The sequence below is a fragment of the Microcaecilia unicolor genome, chromosome 1 (genome assembly GCF_901765095.1).
Source record: "Microcaecilia unicolor chromosome 1, aMicUni1.1, whole genome shotgun sequence".
Classification (NCBI taxonomy): Eukaryota; Metazoa; Chordata; class Amphibia; order Gymnophiona; family Siphonopidae; genus Microcaecilia; species Microcaecilia unicolor.
The window spans coordinates 669,936,078-669,959,476 of NC_044031.1; the positions used below are offsets into that span (position 1 = coordinate 669,936,078).

A 23,399-nucleotide genomic window follows, 5' to 3' on the forward strand; every position below is an offset into this window, starting at 1 on the left:
AGGTAGAAACACATAGTAAAAAAAATTTTAGGTATATTAAAAGCAAGAAGCTGGCAAAAGAATCGGTTGGACCGCTAGATGACCGAGGGGTAAAAGGGGCGATCAGGGAAGACAAAGCCATAGTGGAGATTTTAAATGAATTCTTTGCTTCGGTCTTCACCAAGGAAGATTTGGGAGAGATACCGGTGCCAGAAATGGTATTCAAAGCTGAGTTGGAGAAACTGGATGAAATCTCTATAAACCTAGAGGATGTAATGGACCAATTCGACAAATTTTTCAATTTGGGATGAAGGCGAGCTGGTTGATATTGTGTATCTGGATTTTCAAACGGTGTTTGACAAAGTACCTCATGAAAGACTCCAGAAGAAATTGGAAAGTCATGGGATAGGAGGTAGTGTCCTATTGTAGATTAAAAACTGGTTAAGGGATAGAAAACAGAGAGTAGGGTTAAATAGTCAGTATTCTCAATGGAGAAGGGTAGATTGCGGGGTTCCCCAGGGGTCTGTGCTGGGACCGCTACTTTTTAACATATTTATAAATGATCCAGAGTGTAATTAAATTTGCTGACAACACAAAGTTATTCAAAGTTGTTAAATCGCGAGAGGATTGTGAAAAATTATAAGAGGACCTTACGAGACTGGGAGACTGAGCGTCTAAATGGCAGATGACGTTTAATGTGAGCAAGTGCAAAGTGATACATGTGGGAAAGAGGAACCTGAACTATAGCTATATAATGCAAGGTTCCACGTTAGGAGTTACCGACCAAGAATGGGATCTTGGCGTCGTTGATGATATGTTGAAACCCTCTGCTCAGTGTGCTGCGGCAGCTAAGAAAGGAAATAGAATGTTGGGTATTATTAGGAAAGGAATGGAAAACAAAAGTGAGGACATTATAATGCCTTTGTATCGGTCCATGGTGCGACCGCACCTCGAGTATTGTGTTCAACTCTGGTCACCATATCTCAAAAAAGATATAGTGGAATTAGAAAAGGTACAGAGAAGGGCAACAAAAATGATAAAGGGGATGGGATGACTTCCCTATGAGGAAAGGCTGAAGCGTCTAGGGCTCTTGATTGTTCAGTTTGCCCCCGCCTTACATAAAGAGCATTAATCTTTAAGTTTGACCACATTATTTGGATTTATTGTTTATTCACATAAATTCTGCAGAACTGAAATTGCTGACTGCCTTGCCTCTCTGTTCATCATATAATCTGAAAAGATGTGTGTTTCTCAGTTTAAAATAACATTCTCCGAGGACAAGCAGGCTGCTTGTTCTCACTGATGGGTGACGTCAATGACAGCCCCAGAACCGGAATTCTCCTTAGCAACAAAGAGTTTGCTAGCCTCGCGCTCCCGTGCACATCGCACATGTGCGACTGTCTTCCCGCCCGAACGCGAGCGTGCTCCTCAGTCTTGTTTTTTCCGGGGCTCGGGATGCTGCTTTGCTGCTGTTCTCTGCCCCAGAGACCCCTCGCTGCGGTTTTACAGTTTTTCCGTGAGTTTTTCGCCGTTTTTTCGGCTCTTTTCACTTTCCGCGATCTTCTTTTTTTTTTTTTTTTTAATGTTTAATTTTTCCTTTATTTTCATAGAACTTTGCTCCAGTAAGTTTTCTTTCTTTTTCTTCGGCAGCCATTTTGGGCCGCCCGTGTGGGACCCATTTTTTTTTTTTTTTGGTGTCCTTTTCCTTTGACACCATCACGTTCGACCTCGCCGGCATGATTTTTCCGCCCATGTCCGCAAAGCCTACCAGCGGCTTTAAAAAGTGTGCGTCGTGCAACCGGACAATCTCGAACACTGACAGACACGTTTCATGTCTTCAGTGTTTGGGAGCTGGTCATCGTCCCAACGCCTGTACTTTGTGCCTGCAACTCAAAAAAGGACTCAGGCGGCGAGATTGGCTCAGTGGAACATTTTGTTCGGAGCCAGGTCCAGTCCTTTGGTATCGACGGAGTTGGCGGTATCGAGGTCATCGCCGGTATCGATGTCGGTACCGGAGACTTCATTGACGTCCGGAGTTGCATGTAAGGGCTGTCCATAGGTTCCATGCTGGTGGCAGTGAACCATCGAGCAGGTCTCCACCTGCCTCGAGGACTCCTGTTCTACAGGCACTCCGGGATCGACCTTCGGACCCAGCCCTGAGGAGGAGTGTGGATTCCACGTCTTCCTCTTCGGTACCGGAGGGTACCGTTGGCGTGTTTCGAGTGAAGACTAAGAAGCATCGCCATCGGTCACCTTCCCGCCACGGTACCGAGAGCTCCGGGATGCCAAGGACTTCGGCACCCAAAAAGCGTCAATGCCGGGAGGATCGCTCACCCTCCATCCAGGAGGTGTCGGTGCGCACTACCCAGGACAGCCCAGTACCGACTCCGAGCCCCAGACAGGTTCTGTCGTCGTCGCCTGTACCGGCTCCTTTGCCTTTCTCTGCAGCTACTCTAAATGAGAGCCTCCGGGCTGTACTCCCAGAGATTCTGGGAGAGCTGTTGCGACCATCTCCGGTACTTTCGGTGCTTGCGCCATTGGTACCGTCTGTTCCGGTACCGCAGGTGCTTGGGCCGTCGGTACCGTTGAGAGAGGCAGCAGTTGGCTCGTCGCCCGTGGTGAGATCTCCGACCCCGGTACCGCTTGCTGCACCGGTATCGGCCACCACCCAGGTTGACTCCCCGTCGACGTCGCTGGAAGAAGCTTCGTCGCCTGCGACTCGGGGGTCTTCCTCTCGACTCCGCCACAAATGATATCGTTCCTCGGCGTCGAGACTGGCCCGGCTTTGGACCGAGGTTCACCAACTCATGTCCGATACCGATGGAGAGGACTTGTGGGAAGCGGAGCAGGACACCAGGTATTTCTCGGATGAGGAGTCCTGTGGTCTGCCTTCTGATCCTACTCCCTCACCTGAGAGAAAGTTTTCTCCCCCCGGAGAATCTTTCATTCTCTTCATTTGTCCAGGAAATGTCTACGGCCATTCCCTTCCCTGTGGAGACGGTGGATGAGCCCAGGGCTGAGATGTTCGAGGTCCTGGACTATCCATCTCCACCTAAGGAATCCACCACAGTTCCTCTTCATAATGTCCTTAGGCAGACTTTGTTGACGAACTGGGTGAAGCCATTAACTACTCCCCACATTCCCGAAAAAATTGAGTCCCAGTACCGAATCCACGGGGACCCAGAATTAATGAAGACCCAATTGCCTCATGACTCTGGGGTGGTGGATTTGGCCCTTAAGAAGGCCAAGAGTTCTAGGGATTACGCCTCGGCGCCCCCTGGGCGTGAGTCTAGAACTATGGATTCTTTTGGGCGGAAGGCCTACCATTCTGCTATGCTCATGTCCAAAATTCAATCTTGCCAGCTCTACACGAGCATTCACATGCGGAATGATGTGCGGCAGTTGGCGGACTTGGTGGACAAGCTCCCTTCTGAGCAAGCCAAGCCTTTTCAGGAGGTGGTCAGGCAGCTGAAGGCGTGTCGTAAATTCCTGTCCAGGGGTGCTTACGATACTTTTGATGTTGCATCCAGGGCCGCTGCTCAAGGTATAGTGATGCGCAGGCTCTCATGGTTGCGTGTCACTGACCTAGACAATAGAGTCCAGAAGCGAGTGGCGGATGCGCCTTGCCAGGGGGATAATATTTTTGGTGAGCGGGTTGAACAGGTGGTAGAACAGCTCCACCAGCGGGACACCGCATTCGACAAGCTCTCCCACCAGGCGCCTTCAGCATCTACCTCAACTGGTAGACGATTTTTGGGGGGAAAGAAGAATGTTTCCTACGCTTTTAATAAGCGCAGGTACAATCCACCTTCCCGACAGCCGGCTCAGGCTAAACCCCAGCGCGCTCGTTCTCGTCAACAGCTTACGCCTCAGCAGGCCCCTGCAGCTCCCCAGCCAAAGCAAGGGGCGGGCTTTTGACTGGCTCCTGTTGAGCATAGGCGACATCAAAGTGTCCGTACCGGATGATCTGCCGGTCGGAGGGAGGTTAAAATTTTTTCACCAAAGGTGGCCTCTCATAACCTCCGACCAGTGGGTTCTTCAAATAGTCCGGCTAGGATACTCCCTCAATTTGATCTCAAAACCTCCAAATTGCCCACCAGGAGCTCAGTCCTTCAGCTTCCAACACAAGCAGGTACTTGCAGAGGAACTCTCCGCCCTTCTCAGCGCCAATGCGGTCAAGCCCGTTCCACCAGGGCAAGAAGGGCTGGGATTCTATTCCAGTTACTTCCTTGTGGAAAAGAAAACAGGGGGGATGCATCCCATCTTAGACCTAAGGGCCATGAATAAATATCTGGTCTGAGAAAAGTTCAGGATGCTTTCCCTGGGCACCCTTTTTCCCATGATTCAGGAAAACGATTGGCTATGCTCTCTGGACTTAAAGGATGCTTATACTCACATTCCGATACTGCCAGCTCACAGACAGTATCTTCGATTCCATCTGGGAACGCGGCACTTTCATTACTGTGTGCTACCCTTTGGTCTCGCCTCTGCGCCCAGAGTATTCACAAAATACCTGGCTATCCTAGCGGTGGCTCTCCGCAGGCTGGGAGTGCACGTGTTCCCCTATCTCGACGATTGGCTGGTGAAGAACACCTCATAAGCATGAGCCCTACAGTCAATGCGGATGACTATTCAACTCCTGCAGCTACTAGAGTTTGTGATAAATTATCCAAAGTCCCACCTTCTCCCAGTACAGAAACTAGAATTCATAGGAGCTCTGCTGGACTCTCAGACAGCTTGTGCCGACAATCTCCTGTCTCTCATCTCTCAGGTGCGGGCTTCTCAGCAGATCACAGCTCGGCAGATGTTGAGATTGCTAGGCCACATGGCCTGCACAGTTCATGTGACTCCCATGGCCCATTTTCACATGAGATCAGCTCAATGGACCCTAGCTTCCCAGTGGTACCAAGCTGCCGGGAATCTAGAGGATGTCGTCCACCTGTCCACGGGTTTTCTCGAATCCCTACATTGGTGGACAATTCGATCCAATTTGACCCTGGGACGTCCTTTTCAGCCGCAAAAAGTGCTGACTACGGATGCGTCTCTCCTGGGGTGGGGAACTCATGTCGATGGACTTCACACCCAAGGATATTGGTCCCTCCAGGAAAGACAATTTCAGATCAATCTTCTGGAGTTACGAGCGGTCTGGAACGCTCTAAAGGCTTTCCGGGATCGGCTGTCCTATCAAATTATCCAAATTCAGACAGACAACCAGGTTGCCGTGTATTACATCAACAAGCAGGGGGGCACAGGATCTCACCCTCTATGTCAGAAAGCCGTCAGAATGTGGCTTTGGGCTCGCCGGAATGGCATGTTTCTTCAGGCCACGTATCTGGCAGGCGTAAACAGTCTGGCCGACAGGTTGAGCAGGATAATGCAACCTCACGAGTGGTCTCTCAACTCGGGAGTAGTACGCAAGATCTTCCAAGCGTGGGGCATCCCCTTGGTAGATCTTTTTGCCATTCAGATCAATCACAAGGTCCCTCAATTCTGTTCCAGGCTTCAGGCCCACGGCAGACTAGCGTTGGATGCCTTCCTCCTTCATTAGGGGGGAGGGCCTCCTGTATGCGTATCCTCCCATTCCTTTGGTGGGGAAGACTTTACTGAAATTCAAGCGAGATTGCGGAACCATGATTTGGATTGCGCCTTTCTGGCCCCGTCAGATTTGGTTCCCTCTTCTTCTGGAGCTGTCCTCCGAAGAACCGTGGAGATTGGAGTGTTTTCCAACCCTCATCATTCAGAACAAGGGGGCGCTTCTGCATCCCAACCTCCAGACCCTGGCTCTCACGGCCTGGATGTTGAGAGCGTAGACTTTGCTTCCTTGGGTCTTTCAGAGGGTGTCTCCTGAATCTTACTTGCTTCCAGAAAAGATTCCACTAAAAAGAGTTACTTCTTTTTATGGAGGAGGTTTACCATTTGGTGTGACAGCAAGGCCCTAGATCCTCGTTCTTGTCCTACACAGACCCTGCTTGAGTACCTCCTACACTTGTCTGAGTCTGGTCTCAAGACCAACTCTGTAAGGGTTCATCTTAGTGCGATTAGTGCATACCATTACCGTGTGGAAGGTAAACCGATCTTAGGACAGCCTTTAGTTCGCTTCATGAGAGGTTTGCTTTTGTCAAAGCCCCCCATCAAACCTCCTACAGTGTCATGGGATCTCAATGTCATTCTCACCCAGCTGATGAAACCTCCTTTTGAGCCACTAGATTCCTGCCATCTGAAGTACTTGACCTGGAAGGTTATTTTCTTGGCAGTTACTTCAGCTCGCAGAGTTAGTGAGCTTCAAGCCTTGGTAGCTCATGCTTCTTATACCAAGTTTCATCATAACAGAGTAGTCCTCCGCACTCACCCTAAGTTCTTGCCGAAGGTGGTGTCGGAGTTCCATCTGAACCAGTCAATTGTCTTGCTAACATTCTTTCCCCGTCCTCATACCCGCCCTGCTGAACGTCAACTGCATACATTGGACTACAAGAGAGCATTGGCCTTCTATCTGGAGCGGACACAGCCCCACAGACAGTCCGCCCAAATGTTTTTCTTTTGATCCCAACAAGAGGGGAGTAGCTGTAGGGAAACGCACCATATCCAATTGGCTAGCAGATTGCATTTCCTTCACTTATGCCCAGGCTGGGCTGACTCTTGAGGGTCATGTCACTGCTCATAATGTTCGAGCCATGGCTGCGTCAGTGGCCCACTTGAAGTCAGCCACCATTGAGGAGATTTGCAAGGCTGTGACGTGGTCATCTGTCCACACATTCACATCTCATTACTGCCTACAGCAGGATACCCCGACGCGACAGTCGGTTTGGGCAGTCTGTGCTGCAGAATCTGTTTGGGGTTTAGAATCCAACTCCTCCCCCCTAGGCCCATTTTTGTTCTGTTCCAGGCTGCACTCTCAGTTAGTTGGATAAGTTAGGTCAATCTCAGTTATGTCCTCGCCGTTGCGAGGCCCAATTGACCAGTGTTTGTTGTTTTGAGTTAGCCTGGGGGCTAAGGATACCCCACATGTGAGAACAAGCAGCCTGCTTGTCCTCGGAGAAAGCGAAAGCTACATACCTGTAGAAGGTATTCTCTGAGGACAGCAGGCTGATTGTTCTCACAATCCCGCCCACCTCCCCTTAGGAGTTGTGTCTTCCCTTTCTTTGCTTTTTACTGGACTGAGGAGCACGCTCGCGTTCTGGCGGGAAGACGGTCGCGCATGCGCGATGCTAGCAAACTCTTTGTTGCTAGGGAGAATTCCGGTTCTGGGGCTCCCGTCGATGTCACCCATCAGTGAGAACAATCAGCCTGCTGTCCTCGGAGAATACCTTCTACAGGTATGTAGCTTTCGCTTTATCATAACGTATGTCAATTTGCTAGCATACAATTTTGCTTTGTCTTTTCTTTCCCCTTTTCAGCACATTAGTGATTAGTATCATCTTTGCTACATCTGGTTATAGCCAATGTTAACGTAATTCTGAGGATTTATTTTTCACACTGTTATTAGCAGGATTCATTGCTAAATTTATAAGGAAGTGTTCTTGTATATTCGGAGTAATTTTATAAGTAAAGCGAGCATGTACAATTTTACATTTTCAAGTAGGTACTTACACAGTTATCCCATCATATGCACAAACAAAAGTAGACTCTCAGAAATCATAGCACCTACTCCTATGTAATATAGGTATAGGCATTCAGGGCTTGAAGAATAGGTAGAGTAGGGATGGGCTAGGCACTGTGCATTTTGTAAAATGTATTCTGATGTGTGCCAATTTCTACTACCACGTACAGTGTCCAGAAAAGTTTTGTGAACCTCAAGTATATAAGAATTACAAGTTCTTAGCACAATACCATTGGTTTACAACAAAGCGTATAAATGAAACAGTTCTGTGTCTTGGGACACTAATGTACAGAGTTTGAAGAACAAGACTAATTCTGAATCAGTATATGTAATAGGAAGTGAAAGCAATGTTGCTCACCTGTAACAGATATTTTCTTTAAGCAGTTGGATTGATCAAGCACACCAGTGCAGTGATGTTGTATGCACAGCTGTCTCCTTAGTTCCATAGTTCAGTATTTATTCCAGCTCTCAAGAAGATAGAGGTGGCTTGTGTGCCTGATCAGTCCTGCTATCTGTGAAAACAGTTATGGGTGAGCAACAATGGTTTTTCCATCAACAAGCAGGAATGAGTCGGGCACATAGATGGGTGGCTTTCATGCTGAAGACTACTGCCTTATGTACTGTCAGTTATTCAAGATCAGGCATATTAAGAAGGTGTGAGACTTTAAATATCATATAGACATATTGGCCAGCTCAAATTGATCAAACATAGTCTCTTATTATAAATTGATCCACGCAATAGTGTAAAAACCAGGTAGCTGCTTACAAATAGCATCCAAAGAATCAGACTATAGCAAAGCTACTGTAACTGCTGAAGCTTTAACTTGATGAAATTTCACTTTAAAGGTAAGAGCACCAGCTTGTTCACAACAGAATTGGATACGTGATGCCTGCCAGCTTGCTGAAGTTTGTTTTGCTACTGGAATGCCAGTTTTGTAGGGGTCAAAGGAGACAAAACTGCTGTGTAGATTCTCAGATGAATTCTGTTGTTTTTTTTGTTTGTTTGTTTTTTAGATAATAAGCAAGAACCCATTTACCATCCAAAGTGGTATGGATTCATATGAGGCTTTGGGCAGAAAGGATTCACCGGTTCCTCATTTGTGTGAAAAGGTGTTAATTTCTGTAAAAACGTGGGATAGATTCAAAGAACTACTTTGCCATGATGAAACCTAGTTAAGGCTCATAGGATTGTATTGGAAGATGTAGTACTGTAACTAAGTACTGCTTGAATTCCACACAATAAGGGCTTTGGAGCGGAGGAGTGGCCTAATGGTTAGTGCAGCGGATTGCGGTCCTTGGGTATCGGGTTCAATTCCTGCTGCTGCCTGATGGTCGGCAGTTGGTTGAGATTCTGGGGAACCAGGTTCAATTCCCTTTGCAGCTCCGTGTCCCTGGGCAAGACACCAAACACTCTGTTGCCCAAGATACAATATAGAAGTTAGATTGTGAGTCCATTAGGGATAGTGCAAAGTACCTGTAATAGAAATTGTAAGCCGCATAGTCGCTTCAGGGATCACTTATGGTATATCAAGTGCTGAAAATAAATAAATAAAATAGGTAACTAAAGCTTAAAGCTCATTCCATATCATCATGCTGATCAATCCATAGACTGGTGGGTTGTGTCCATCTACCAGCAGGTGGAGATAGAGAGCAAATTTTTGCTCCCTATATGTGGTCATGTGCTGCCGGAAACTCCCCAGTATGTTCTCTATCTCAGCAGGTGGTGGTCACACACAGCAGCAGCAGCTCTGGCTAGGTCTCCAAGCCTAATTTTTAGGTTTTGTTGAGTAACTGGGGTTGAGGGCTCTTCTTGAGCAAGTGCAAACCTGGTGGTGCCAGGTCCCTCCTTTTCTCCCCCCTCCCACTGGCTCCGTTAAAAAAAAAAAAAATTTTGGACGTCCTTAAGGGCGTTTATTTCAACGTTTATTGCAGCTACTCACTGGGACACCAGTTCGTTACAGCTCGGAGCGAGAAGCAGGTAATTTTTACCTTTTTATAGCGGGCGGGGGTTCCCCGATCGATCTCCGCGTGGCCGATGGTGTCGGAGGGCGAGGGCGCGAAGAATCGCTCCCCGGACCGCGTGTGCGCTTCTAGCGGGGATGCGGGGGTCTTAAGTCTGATTCGCCCTTGTTGGGTGTCAGTTTGGAGGCCGGTCAGTGTCCCGGTTCTTCCTCCGGTGCGGCGGTTTTTCCCGCCATAAACGCCCATCCCCCGCTGCTCGCCTCCGCCATCTTGGCCGGCCACTCTGCTCGGACGGCTTCTTCTTGGGCCGCCCTTGAGCTGGGAGACGTTAATGCCATGGCCGCCCTTGATTTGGACGACGGCAAAAAAGCGGCTAAAGTTAAGCGCCGTTCTTCCCGCGCTGCTCCTTTGCGGAGTGTCGCGCCGGACGCCATCTTGGATGCGCAGCATGTTTCTCCCCCGCTCTTACGAGCGCCGGTTGAGGGTGCGTCTAGGGCTGTGGCCCAGGCTGCTGAAGTGCACAGTCTGGGGGGTTTCTCCCCCGAGTTTATTTTGCTGCTGCATCAGGCCTTCCTTATGCAGAACGCTGCCCCTGCTACCTTGTCCGATAAAGGGGTTGAGGCCCCCGGAAGTAAACGCCCTCGGGTGGATTCCCAGGCCTTAGAGGACTCTGTCTCCTCTGATGTAGATGAGGGCAGCGTATCTGGGTTCTCCCAACGGTCCCTTGGGGATTCCTTGGAGGAGACAGATTCCCGCTCGGATGGAGCGGATGACCCCTCTGCAGCGCGGATCTTTCGCTCAGAGGATTTGCCCAACCTGTTAGTGCAGGCCATGAGCATTTTGAAGATTTCCTCTCCAGAGGACGTCTCTCCCTCAGCCCCTGTTGGCTCCGCCATTATGCTGGGGACGAAGCGCCCGCCTAGAACCTTCCACGTGCATGATGCCATGCACACCTTAATTTCGGCTCAATGGGATGTCCCGGAAGCGAGCCTCAAAGTGGCTAGGGCTATGTCCCGCCTCTATCCTTTGCCTGAAAGTGAACGGGAGGCCTTTCTTTGGCCTACCGTGGATTCTTTAATCACTGCGGTGACTAAGAAAACGGCGTTGCCATTGGAAGGTGGCACGGCCCTAAAGGACGCCCAAGACAGAAGATTGGAGGCGGCCTTAAGGTCGTCCTTCGAGGCGGCTGCCTTAAGTTTTCAGGCCTCAGTTTGCGGCTCCTATGTGGCCAGGGCGTGCCTGACGATTGTGCAGCGGGCTTCCCCCATCGGATCCTTCCTTGAGGGCTGATTGGCCGGCCCTGGAATCGGGCTTGGCTTATTTGGCAGACTTGCTGTATGATGTCTTGAGAGCCTCAGCTAAAGGTATGGCTCAGACAGTCTCTGCGCGGCGGTGGCTTTGGCTGAAGCATTGGTCTGCTGACCACGCCTCTAAGTCCCGCCTGGCTAAGTTGCCTTTTAAAGGCAAGCTGCTCGATCCAAGATGGCGACGGTCTGAGTCGCCCTGCCAGACGCGCACAATTTCTTTCTGAGCAAGCGGTGTTTAGCGGTCCCTTACCTGATTCTCGGAATGGGGAAAAGGAGAGGCAAAGTCAGGGAGACTCCCTCTCTCCCTGGCGGGTCAGACCAGCTTCGCCAGGCGAAATTGGAAGAATTTGCTGTAGCGCTGGGTCCTGGGAAAATTTCTACCCCCTCTGAAGAAGCCGGCGTTTCAATGCTGGCTGTCAGTGTAGACGGGGCTTCCCTGAGCCCCGTTGAACGTGCGGCGCCCCTGCAACCAGGAAGTGAGCGTTTCCTACAGAGCCCTGATGCCCCAACCCGGAATGGAGAGTCGGGTGCACAGGGAGGGAGCCTGGTGGAAGCCGGTGGAAATCAGAATGCTGTCAGCATAGAAGCCCCAGTACCGATTTCATCTTTTGGGCTGTCTTCACAGACAGTGAGTACCCTGGAGCTTGCTGTAAATGCACCACTTCCTAAATTAACTGTTGGGAGTATGGAAAAGCCAGCCGTAGTGACGTTAGAGTCACTATGGGATTTAACCTTTACAGCATATTCTTCCCTACAAACTATGGTGGTTAAAAATGCGGAGACTATAAAAATTTTGTCAGAAACTGCATTAACTCAAATGAAAAAGACTGGCTCTCAAGCCGAGGAAGTGGAAAAACTTACTGAAAGAACCTTAAAGATGGAACTTATGGGTCAAACTCTTCTTAAAGAAAAGAATTTCACTTCCCGAAGGCTGGAATATCTAGAGAACCAGTCTAGAAGGCTTAATTTAAGGTTAATAAATTTCCCTAGCTCTCCTTTAGTCTCTCCAGTACAAATGGTTAAAAAATATTTTGTAGAAATTTTGGGTATGTCTGATACATCACTTCCACCCATTACTCGAGCGTTTTATTTACAAACCGCCCCAAGGGGAGTAGGAAAATTTCCTCAAGAGGGTGGAGAGATGAATTTAACTACTTTTTTGGAATCATCTCTGGAGGTCGTTACAAGGAGAGCTACTTTGTTGGCTACCTTTGCTTTGGAGATTGATAGGGATGCAGTTCTGAGACTTTCACTAAGACATCTGGATTCAAACTTTCTGGGTTCTAAAATAAGGATCTATCCTGATTTATCAAGAGAGACTCAAAAGCGGCGCAAGGCCTTTTTGGCTTTGCGCACAAGAACTTTGGCAACAGGAGCTAGCTTCCTGTTGAAATTTCCTTGTGTTTGCAGAATTGTATTTCAAGCTAAACAGTATCAATTTTTTGAACCTAAACAGTTGAAGGAGTTTATAATAAGTAGGGAGGAAATAAATGTTAAGGTATAATCCCATATGAACACTGATTAACCGGATTTGGTAGAATAACCCAAGACTAGGGCTTCGTTTATGTACTTTTTTCTGATTTATTTCTTTTAGATTATTTGAAAAATCTTTCATCTTGGATCAATTTCTGTAACTTGTGGTCGGTAAAATGTTTAAAATTAGGAATAAGGATGTATAATTTGGTTATATGATTTCTAAATTGTGTATTATCATTCATAAATGAGAAGTTATGTTTGTTAAAAGCTTAATAAAGAAAATTAAATAAAAAGGCAAGCTGCTCTTTGGGGTCGAGCTGGACAAAATTGTGACCGATCTCGGCACGTCTAAGGGCAAGAGGTTACCAGAGGTCAGGGCTCGGGCCAGTGCTCGCCCCGGTAACTCCAGAGGACGGTTTCAGGAAGCCCGTCGGTATCACCCGGGCAAGTCGGGCTCCTCTGCCCCCTCTTCCTTCAAGAGGAACTTCTCCCCCAAGCAGCATTCCTTTCGCAGAGACCGCCGTCCCGGAGGTGCACCCCTCCGGTCCTCCCCCAGGGTCTCGTACCCAATGACGGGGTCCTGGTCCATGGCCCAGTGCAGATTGGAGGACGCCTGTCCTCGTTTCTGGGCGAGTGGACCAGGGTAACTTCAGACGCTTGGGTGCTGGAAGTCATCAGAGACGGCTACAAGCTAGAGTTCTGCCGACCCTTAAGAGACGGGTTTGTACTCTCTCCCTGCAAGTCTCCGGTCAAAGCTGTGGCAGTGCAGCAGACCTTGGACAATCTGATCCGCCTGGGTGCGGTCGTTCCGGTGCCAGAAAATCAGCTTGGCAAGGGACGTTACTCCATTTACTTTGTGGTACCAAAGAAAGGAGGTTCTGTATGGCCTATCCTCGACCTCAAAGGGGTCAATCGGGCCTTGAAAGTTCGGCACTTTCGCATGGAGACTCTCCGCTCTGTTATAGCGGCAGTGAAGGCAGGGGAGTTCCTGGCATCCTTGGGTATCAAGGAAGCGTACTTGCATATTCCCATCTGGCCTCCTCATCAACGCTTTCTGCGTTTTGCAGTCCTGGGCCGACACTTCCAGTTCAGCGCCCTCCCGTTCGGGTTGGCTACTGCTCCGCGGACCTTCTCCAAAGTAATGGTGGTCATCGCGGCCTTCCTGCGAAAGGAAGGAGTACAAGTCCATCCTTATCTGGACGACTGGTTGATCCGAGCCCCCTCTTATGCAGAGTGCGGCAAAGCTGTGGACCGGGTGGTTGCTCTTTTGAGCTCCCTGGGGTGGATCATCAACTGGGAGAAAAGCCAGCTGCGCCCAACTCAGTCCCTGGAGTATCTGGGAGTTCGATTCAACACCCAAGTGGGCAGAGTGTTCCTGCCGGACAATCGGATTGTCAAACTTCAGGCTCAGGTGGACCAGTTCCTAGGAGCCTCTCCGCTTCGGGCTTGGGACTATGTGTAGCTGTTGGGCTCTATGACGGCCACGATGGAAGTAGTGCCCTGGGCCAGGGCTCATATGAGACCACTACAACACTCTCTGCTGCAGCGCTGGACTCCGGTGTCGGAGGATTATGCTGTGCGCCTTCCCTTGGACCCAGCAGTGCGCAAGGCGCTGAGCTGGTGGCTGAAGACAGACAAGTTGTCTGCAGGGATGCCTCTTGTGACCCCGGAGTGGATTGTCGTCACGACGGACGCCTCTTTGACGGGCTGGGGAGCCCACTGTTTGGGAAGGACAGCGCAGGGGCTCTGGTCTCCTGCAGAGGCAAAGTGGTCTATCAACCTCCTGGAACTCAGAGCCATTCGGTTGGCGCTATTGCAGTTCCTCCCGATTCTGGCGTTGAAGCCAGTACGGGTCCTGTCAGACAATGCCACGGCTGTGGCCTATGTCAACCGCCAGGGAGGTACCAAGAGCGCCCCTCTAGCCAAGGAGGCCATGAATGTATGCCAGTGGGCGGAAGCGAGCCTGGAGCAGCTGTCAGCGGCCCACATTGCCGGAGTCATGAATGTCAAGGCGGACTTTCTCAGTCGCCATACCTTGGATCCCGGAGAGTGGCAGTTATCGGCTCAGGCGTTCTTGGACATCACGAAGTGCTGGGGCCAGCCGAGCTTAGATCTGATGGCGTCATCGGCCAATTGCCAAGTGCCGCGCTTTTTCAGCAGAGGACGGGACCCTCGATCCCTGGGAGTAGATGCTCTTCTCCAACAGTGGCCGACACAGGAGCTTCTTTGTGTTCCCGCCCTGGCCCATGTTGGGCAGGGTGCTAGACCGGGTGGCAAAGCATCCGGGCCGGATAATCCTGGTGGGTCCGGATTGGCCCAGACGTCCCTGGTATGCGGACTTGATCAGGCTCTCAGTGGACGACCCTCTGCGACTGCCAGTGGAGCAGGGCCTGTTGCATCAGGGTCCCGTGGTGATGGAGGATCCCTCCCCCTTTGGTCTTACGGCCTGGCTATTGAACGGCAGCGTCTGAGAAAGAAGGGCTTCTCAGACAAGGTCATCGCCACTATGCTGAGAGCGAGGAAGCGCTCTACTTCTACTGCTTACGCCAGGGTTTGGCGTACCTTTGCAGCGTGGTGTGAAGCAGGCTCACTTTCTCCCTTCACTGGTCCAATTTCTTCAGTGTTGGCGTTCCTGCAAGAAGGTCTGGAGAAAGGCCTGTCGCTCAGTTCCCTTAAAGTCCAGGTAGCGGCTCTGGCTTGCTTCAGGGGCCGCCTGAAGGGTGCTTCCCTGGCTTCGCAGCCAGATGTGGTGCGTTTTCTCAAGGGAGTTAATCACCTGCGACCTCCTCTGCACTCAGTGGTGCCTGCGTGGAATCTCAACCTGGTGCTAAGAGCCTTGCAGAAGCCGCCTTTTGAACCCTTGTCGAGGGCATCTCTGAAAGACCTGACGTTGAAAGGAGTCTTTTTGGTGGCTATCACTTCACCCAGAATAGTTTCCGAGCTCCAGGCACTCTCAAGTCGAGAGCCTTTTCTGCAGTTCACTGAGGCAGGAGTGACTATTCGCACAGTGCTTTCCTTCCTGCCCAAGATTGTTTCTCGCTTCCATGTGAATCAGCAGCTCTGTCTCCCTTCCTTTCGTAGGGAGGACTACCCAGAGGAATACTCTGTTCTCAAATATCTGGATGTGAGACGAGTCATCATCAGATACTTGGAAGTCGGATCATCTGTTTGTCCTGTTTGCAGGTCCTCGTAAAGGGTCTGCAGGCTGCTAAGCCTACAGTGGCAAGATGGGTCAAGGAAGCCATTGCAGCGGCTTATGTGGCCGCGGGGAAGGTGCCGTTTATCCAGCTGAAGGCTCACTCCACTAGAGCTCAGGCGGCCTCGATGGCAGAGGCCGGTTCCGTCTCCTTGGAAGAGATATGCAAGGCGGCAACTTGGGCATCGGCCCATACCTTCTCCAAGCATTACCGCTTGACTGTGGCTGCTCGGGTGGAGGCCCGGTTTGGAGCTTCAATGTTGCGGTCAGGGATTTCAATGTCCCGCCCTGGGTGAGTACTGCTTCGGTACATCCCACCAGTCTATGGATTGATCAGCATGATGATATGGAAGGTAAAATTATGTATCATACCTGATAATTTTCTTTCCATTAATCATAGCTGATCAATCCATAGTCCCTCCCAGATATCTGTACTGTCTATATTCTGGTTACATTTCAGGTTCGAGTTTAGTCTTCAGTTCCTGTTCAGGAGGACTTCGTGTTCAAGTTTTGTCAAGTGGATTCTTCAAGAGTTGAGATGAGTTTGTGTTACAGTGAGCTGCTGCATTCCTCTCCCCTTCGTTTTACGGGGCTGGATTGAGACATAAATTCTGCCGGCGCTCCCTCCCGCTTCGTGCGGCTGTAGGGCAGCTTTGTACTCCTCCCGCTTCGGCGGTGTTAGGGTCAGTCAGCTCCTCCCACGGTTGCGGTTGCAGGATAAGCCAGATCCCCCCTCATCGGCGGGGTGGTGTCCCTCCCCCGCTCCGCGGGGATGAGCTGGACGGATTCCCCTCCCCCACTTGTATGGGGATGAGCTGGGTTAATTCCCCTCCCCCGTTTCGGCGGTGGTGAGCTGGGCAGAGTGTCCCTTTGTGGGTGTAATTCTCTAAGTGCTGAGTCTGGGGATGGAGCTTTGATATCGACATACTGAGGAGTTTCCGGCAGCACATGACCACATATAGGGAGGCAAAAATTTGCTCTCTATCTCCACCTGCTGGTAGATGGACACAACCCACCAGTCTATGGATTGATCAGCTATGATTAATGGAAAGAAAATTATCAGGTATGATACATAATTTTACCTTATCTTCTAGGTGAGGCAATTGCCACTAAAAAGATACTAGTTTTAATGTTAAGCAAGGGAGACTTAAGCAAGGGAGACTCCATTGGCTCATACAGCAGCTTCTTAAGGGCTAGAAGGATGATGTTAAAGCTCATGGCACGTTGAAATGCTCTGCTCAGTGTGCTGCGTTGGCTAAGAAAACAAATAGATTGTTAGGTGGTATTAGGAAAGGAATGGAAAACAAAAGTGGGGACATTGTAATGCCTTTGTATCAGTCCATGGTGCGACCGCACCTTGAGTATTGTGTTCAATTCTGGTCAGCACATCTCAAAAAAGATATAGTGAAATTAGAAAAGGTACAGAGAAGGGCAATGAAAATGACAAGGGGGATAGGACAACTTTCCTATGAGGAAAGGCTGAAGCATCTAGGGCTCTTCAGCTTGGAGAAGAGATAGCTGAGGGGAGATATGATAGAGGTCTTTAAAATAATGAGTAGAGTGGAATGGGTAGAGGTGAATGATTTTGTTTATTCCATCCAAAAATATTAGGACTAGGAGGCAAAGTAGTAAATTTAATAAGCTGAAACCTTCTGCTCAGTGTGCTGCTGCGGCTAGGAAAGCGAATAGAATGTTGGGTGTTATTAGGAAGGGTATGGAGTCCAGGTGTGCGGATGTTATAATGCCGTTGTATCGCTCCATGGTGCGACCGCACCTGGAGTATTGTGTTCAGTACTGGTCTCCGTATCTCAAAAAAGATATAGTAGAATTGGAAAAGGTACAGCGAAGGGCGACGAAAATGATAGTGGGGATGGGACGACTTTCCTATGAAGAGAGGCTGAGAAGGCTAGGGCTTTTCAGCTTGGAGAAGAGACGGCTGAGGGGAGATATGATAGAAGTGTATAAAATAATGAGTGGAATGGATCGGGTGGATGTGAAGCGACTGTTCACGCTATCCAAAAATACTAGGACTAGAGGGCATGAGTTGAAGCTACAGTGTGGTAAATTTAAAACGAATCGGAGAAAATTTTTCTTCACCCAACGTGTAATTAGACTCTGGAATTCGTTGCCGGAGAACGTGGTACGGGCGGTTAGCTTGACGGAGTTTAAAAAGGGGTTAGATAGATTCCTAAAGGACAAGTCCATAGACCGCTATTAAATGGACTTGGAAAAATTCCGCATTTTTAGGTATAACTTGTCTGGAATGTTTTTACGTTTGGGGAGCGTGCCAGGTGCCCTTGACCTGGATTGGCCACTGTCGGTGACAGGATGCTGGGCTAGATGGACCTTTGGTCTTTCCCAGTATGGCACTACTTATGTACTTATGGAGAAAATATTTCTTCACTCAACGTGTAATTAAACTCTGGAATTTGTTGCCAGAGAACGTGGTAAAGGCGGTTAGCTTAGTGGGGTTTAAAAAGGGTCTGGATGGCTTCCTAAAGGAAAAGTCCATAGACCATTATTAAATTGACTTGGGAAAATTCACTGCTTATTTCTGGAATAAGCATCATAAAATGTATTGAGCTTTTCTGGGATCTTGCCAGGTATTTGTGACCTGGATTGGGCACTTTTAGAAACAGGATACTGGGCTTGATGGACCTTTGGTCTTTCCTAGCGTGGCAATACTTACGTACTTAAGAGGTTTTGGCAATGGTGGTTTGAGATGAAGAAACACCTTCATGAATCAAGATATGAGTGGGAGGCCGGTTGTCCACCATTTTGAATATCCTAGACCAACACACTAAGATGCGTTCTGACGTTTAAATCCAGGACAATAGAGAGAGTATTAATAGCTTGAAACAGCATGAGGAGGGACAGTGAGTGGAGTTGTGACTATTCTTGAATCACCAGATGGAAAACCTCATCCTCTGAAGGCATAGCTACATCTAGTAGATGGTTTTCTTTGCCGTGAAGGCATTCGCCAAGTCCGGTACGAGATAAGTACAAAATGTTGTAGTGGGGTAGGGAAGATAAGATTCAATCAAGTTGGGTTTTAGGTAAAGGGGTTTGCCAATGTATTATAGATCCTAAGGAGATAAGTTGCTTGTATTTGGATATGATTTGCTGTGACAGAATCCCAAATCTTTGCTGCTGCTTGGCAGAGGTAGAGAGATCTTACCTTACCTGCGTGTTGATTTAAAACATGGCTGTTTGGTTGTCTGTCTGGCCTAAGACTGAATGGCATTAAAGATAGACAAAGAGCATAAAATATAGCCCAGAGCTCCGAGTGATTGATATGGAGGAGATATTCAGACTTCTACTGCTTCCCTTGTGTGAGGTGAGAGTGTAAGCAGACTCTAAAGTTGTGATTGAAGCATTCATTGTAATGACAAAATAGTTTTCACTAGAGCAAAGGGGGGACACTTGTATGAGGTTGCTGTCAGATATGCACTACTGTGGCATATTTCATGACTTAGGATGCAGCATGATAGTTTTGGTGTGCTGATTCCATTGACAGTTGAGATCTCATTGAGGGTTGTCTCATTTTCAAACAAGTGAAAGGAATGATATGCATCATTGCAGCCTTATGACGCAGTATCTGAAGTACATGTTGGCCATCGAAGTCTGTACATGATAGACATGCAGCACCAAGGAGTTTTGTCTGTCTGATAGCAGAAATGCCCCACAAATGGCAGATGAAATTTAATGTGGACAAATGCAAGGTGATGCACATTGGAAAGAATTATCCAAATCATAGTTACCTGATGCTAGGGTCCACCTTGGGGGTCAGCACTCAAGAAAAAGATCTGGGTGTCGTAGATAATGCACTGAAATCTCCTGCTCAGTGTGCGACGGTGGCAGCCAAAAAAGCAAACAGGATGCTAGGAATTATTAGGAAAGGGATGGTGAATAAGACCGAAAATACTATAATGCCTTTGTATCGCTCCATGGTGCTTCCGTACCTTGAGTATTGCGTTCAGTTCTGGTCGCCATATCTCAAAAAAGATATAGTGGAATTAGAAAAGGTTCAAAGAGGAGCAACCAAAATGATAAAGGGGATAGAATTCCTTTCGTGTGAGGAAAGGCTGAAGAGGTTAGGGCTCTTCAGCTTGGAAAAGAGACAGATGAGGGGAGATATGATTGAGGTCTACAAAATCGTGAGTGGTGTAGAACAAGTAGAAGTAAATTGATTTTTTTTTTTTTACTCGTTCCAAAAGTACAAAGACTAGGGAACACTTGAGGAAGTTACATAGAAATACTTTTAAAACAAATAGGAGGAAATATTTTTTCACTCAACAAATAATTAAGCTCTGGAACTCTTTGTCGGAGGATGTGGTAACGGCGGTTAATGTATCTGCTATTGAGACAGACTTGGGAAGCAACTGCTTGCCCTGGGATTTGTAGTATGGAAAGATGGGACCGTTGGTCTATGGTTACTCTTATGTTCTTATGAAATTGTCTGTGGAACATAAGGTAGACTTCTAGAAGTTGATTAGGAAGCCAAGAAACTGGAGAAAATAATTATTTTGTTCCTAGAAATAAGATTCTCTGAAGACGCTACTAGAAACAAATCATTCAAAGTAGGGAAACACCTTATGGCCTTGTTTTGTGAAGGGGAGGATTTGGATTTAGCTCAAGCTAAATTGCAACTACAAGGCATTTGGTAAAAACTCCAGGGGCCGATACAAGGCCAGAAGGGAGGACATTGTACTGTTAGAGCCCCCTGCAGAACTGAAACTGGACATATAGTCTCCAGTGGACATGGATTGGGATGTGAGGGTGGGCATAGGCCGAGTTTCCTCTCACTTTGCCACCCAGCCGATGGCATGGGCCATTTCTCCAAATGCACACACCATCCACTCATAAACGTGGCCCAAATGTCTGAGGGTTCTTCCCCACGTGGGGCAAACTCTGTCTGGGTCCTTGCCGATCCCAAGCACTCCAAATCAAACCTCCTCACCCATCAGCATAAGTCCGAACAGTGGTTTGAATGTCAACAACAAAAAGCTCTCAGGTCAGGGCTAGGCCTGGCTTTGGCCTACCCACCTGCCACCACCCACATAGTTCTACTTGCAGGTACAACCTCCCACTGGCAGGGGGGAAGAATGTGGTTTTCCAAAACAAGGCACCTTATGAGGAACCAAAAGAAAATGTCTAACAGAAATAAACCCCCACAGATAAAATAAACACGAGTCCAGTACCTTCTATCAGCATAACAGACTTCAGACTGGGCTCTGGCACCCTTCTCCTTGGCCTCCTCACAGGGACGCTGAGCCCTCTTTTATAGGGCAGTAGACTCCTCCCTTATGCACCCCCCCCAAGACTAATTGGAGGCCCTGCTGATCCACAGATTCTGTTCAAAGGGCCAGAGGACCTCCCTCTGATTATCATATGATCTCCCTGTTCTAGCCGTTTCTCTGGGAATTGATCTTGGTGAGCTCTTATGTTTCCTTGCAGCACTGAAGCTAGTTCTTTGGTTTTAGTCCCCACCTTCATCTTCCTCCCAGGCTGGAGGTTTCTTATAGGACGGGACATCTTAGGCATATTTGAAATCTAGGATGCACAGACAGTTTTCCTTATTTAAGAATGGTAGCAAGCTTACCCTAACAACCCAACTTAACCATATAAGCCTACCCACATAACTCCTGTTCTAAAGATGATTATACCTTAAACCATGTCTCCCAAACTCCTTATACTCATCCCCAGTCTTCTCATCTCCATCTTCCCTACACCATACCCCTCCCAATCTCTTTCCTTTTGCCTATTTTGCCTTGTTTACCTTTCCATGTTCAATACACATATCCTTAAAACCTTACTATTACTATGTTTATTACAGGTTGTAATATTCTCCTTACAATACTTTATAATTCTATTTACTATGTAAGCCGCATTGAACCTGCTGTGTGTGGGAAAGCGCGGGATACAAATGTAATAAATAGAATAGAGGAAAGCGTGTTCATTTTGGATTACTTTTTGCAAAGAAAGAGATTAAGGTCACTTGTTTTCCTGGGAAAAAGGAAGCACCTAGAGTGAAAGCCTTATTTCTATGTGGGGAGGGAAACTGATTCTGTGGCATTGCACTGTAAGAGATGATGGACTACTACTTGGAATAGATTGGCATGGACCTTGGGAAGATGAAGCAATTTTTAAGGGACATTTGAGTGGTTGCATAACAAACCTCAGTTAGTAGCCTATTGCGCTCATTTTCTAAGCATATGGACCTCTCAAAAGGCCGAAATTGGCATCCATGTGCTTGAAACATCAAAATTTCAATTTTGCTAAGGCAGAACAGGGATGCCCAAATAATGGGGGGGGGGGGGGGTGTTTTGGACTGGACATCCAACAATGATTATAGAAGGAGAAAAACATCTATATCCAAAAAGACCGTTCTTATTTAGATCTGGTAGTTACAGAAAGATGCTCTGATTGAGCATCTGTCCACTGGAGGTATTAAGGCATGACACTTTCTTAATCCCACAGTGGTGTCCCACTCCTAAAAGTGAAACCGGAAGGGGTTAACATGCTCTATAACAGCTTCAGGTATTATGGGCATTCTTAACAGAGAAGGAAGCAGGTCTGAGGAGTAGCCTAGTGGTTAGTGCAGTGGACTGCAAACCAAAGGACCCAGGTTCAAATCCCACTTTAGCTCTTTATTTTTTTTTAACTGTGAGCCCTCCAGATAAAGATAATTACCTACTGTTCTTAAACATATGACACTTGAAACCTATTGAAGAGGGGTACGTTCATGTACAGTAGGTATTTTTCTGTTTCTGGAAGGCTCACCCAAAAAAAAAGAGGTAAAGTGGGATTTGAACCTGGGTCTCTTGGTTTACAATCCCCTGTAGTAACCACTAGGTTGCCCCTCTGCTCTGCATGGACGTCTGTGTAGTAATTTTCTAAGAATGCTGCTATACAGATGTCCATGTTCCTTGTTTTCCCCCGTTCAAAATTTGGATGTTTCAGTTTGTGAAATAGATGTTCATGCTGGACGTTTCCAGCACATGGATGTTCATCTCATGTATGGCACCTGTGAAAGACAGCCTTTTAGTTGTTCATTAACCAAAATACTGGCTGCTGCTGCAGGTTCAAGCTATGGATCAGCAGATAGGGACATGGAGAGAGTAGGTACCAGGTGATGAGCTAATTTGCATTCTGTGTTTGTCGTCCCAAAGTCAGTATACATTTTAACGTGGAAGGACTGTGCTATGCAAGTTACTTGGTTACACTGACTTCTGAGAGCTCAGTATGACAGCGGTATAATTGGGTTAAATCAGTGGTTCCCAAACCTGGTCCTGGAGGCACCCCAGCCAGTCAGGTTTTCAGGATATCAGATTCCACGATGAATATTCATAAGAGAGATTTGCATGCAGTGGAGTCAGTGCATGCAAATCTTTCTTATGAATATTCATTGTGAATATCCCTAAAATGCATTGTGGATATCCCGAAAACTACTACTACTATTTAGCATTTCTATAGCGCTACAAGGCGTACGCAGCGCTGCACAAACATAGAAGAAAGACAGTCCCTGCTCAAAGAGCTTACAATCTAACCTGACTGGCTGGGGTGCCTCCAGGACCAGGTTTGGGAACCACTGTGTTAAATGCTTGGTTATTGTCTTTCCAGTCAGTCTTAGCTTTACTGAATTTTCATCTGTACTGTAGCAAAACAGAAGCTATGCTACAGCTGGAAATAAGCTGAATTCTTTGCAAGTTAAAACTTTTATTGGTTTAACATTAAAGTTAGAAGTGAACGACAGTACATCTTAACAAAGTATCTGCGTGGTCATGGACAACTGTGTATAACATTCATGTAGTTTAAATAAAAGATATCACCATATACAAAGAATCCAGTTTTTCCTACAACCAGTATGGCCACTAGAGCT

At 47.9% G+C, this 23,399-nt stretch overlaps 1 protein-coding gene across 2 annotated transcripts in view; it reads left to right on the forward strand.

Moving 5' to 3' along the window:
• Positions 1–23,399, forward strand: part of ZNF592 (zinc finger protein 592) — a 345,284-nt gene that overhangs the window by 317,154 nt on the left and 4,731 nt on the right. The window contains exon 10 of one of the 2 annotated variants that reach the window (XM_030187212.1): positions 13,727–13,732. The exons of the other annotated variant lie outside the window; for it this stretch is intronic. Within the exon in view, the coding sequence (XP_030043072.1) occupies positions 13,727–13,732 (6 nt within the window). The remainder of the gene's footprint in view (positions 1–13,726; positions 13,733–23,399) is intronic. 2 annotated transcript variants of the gene reach the window in all.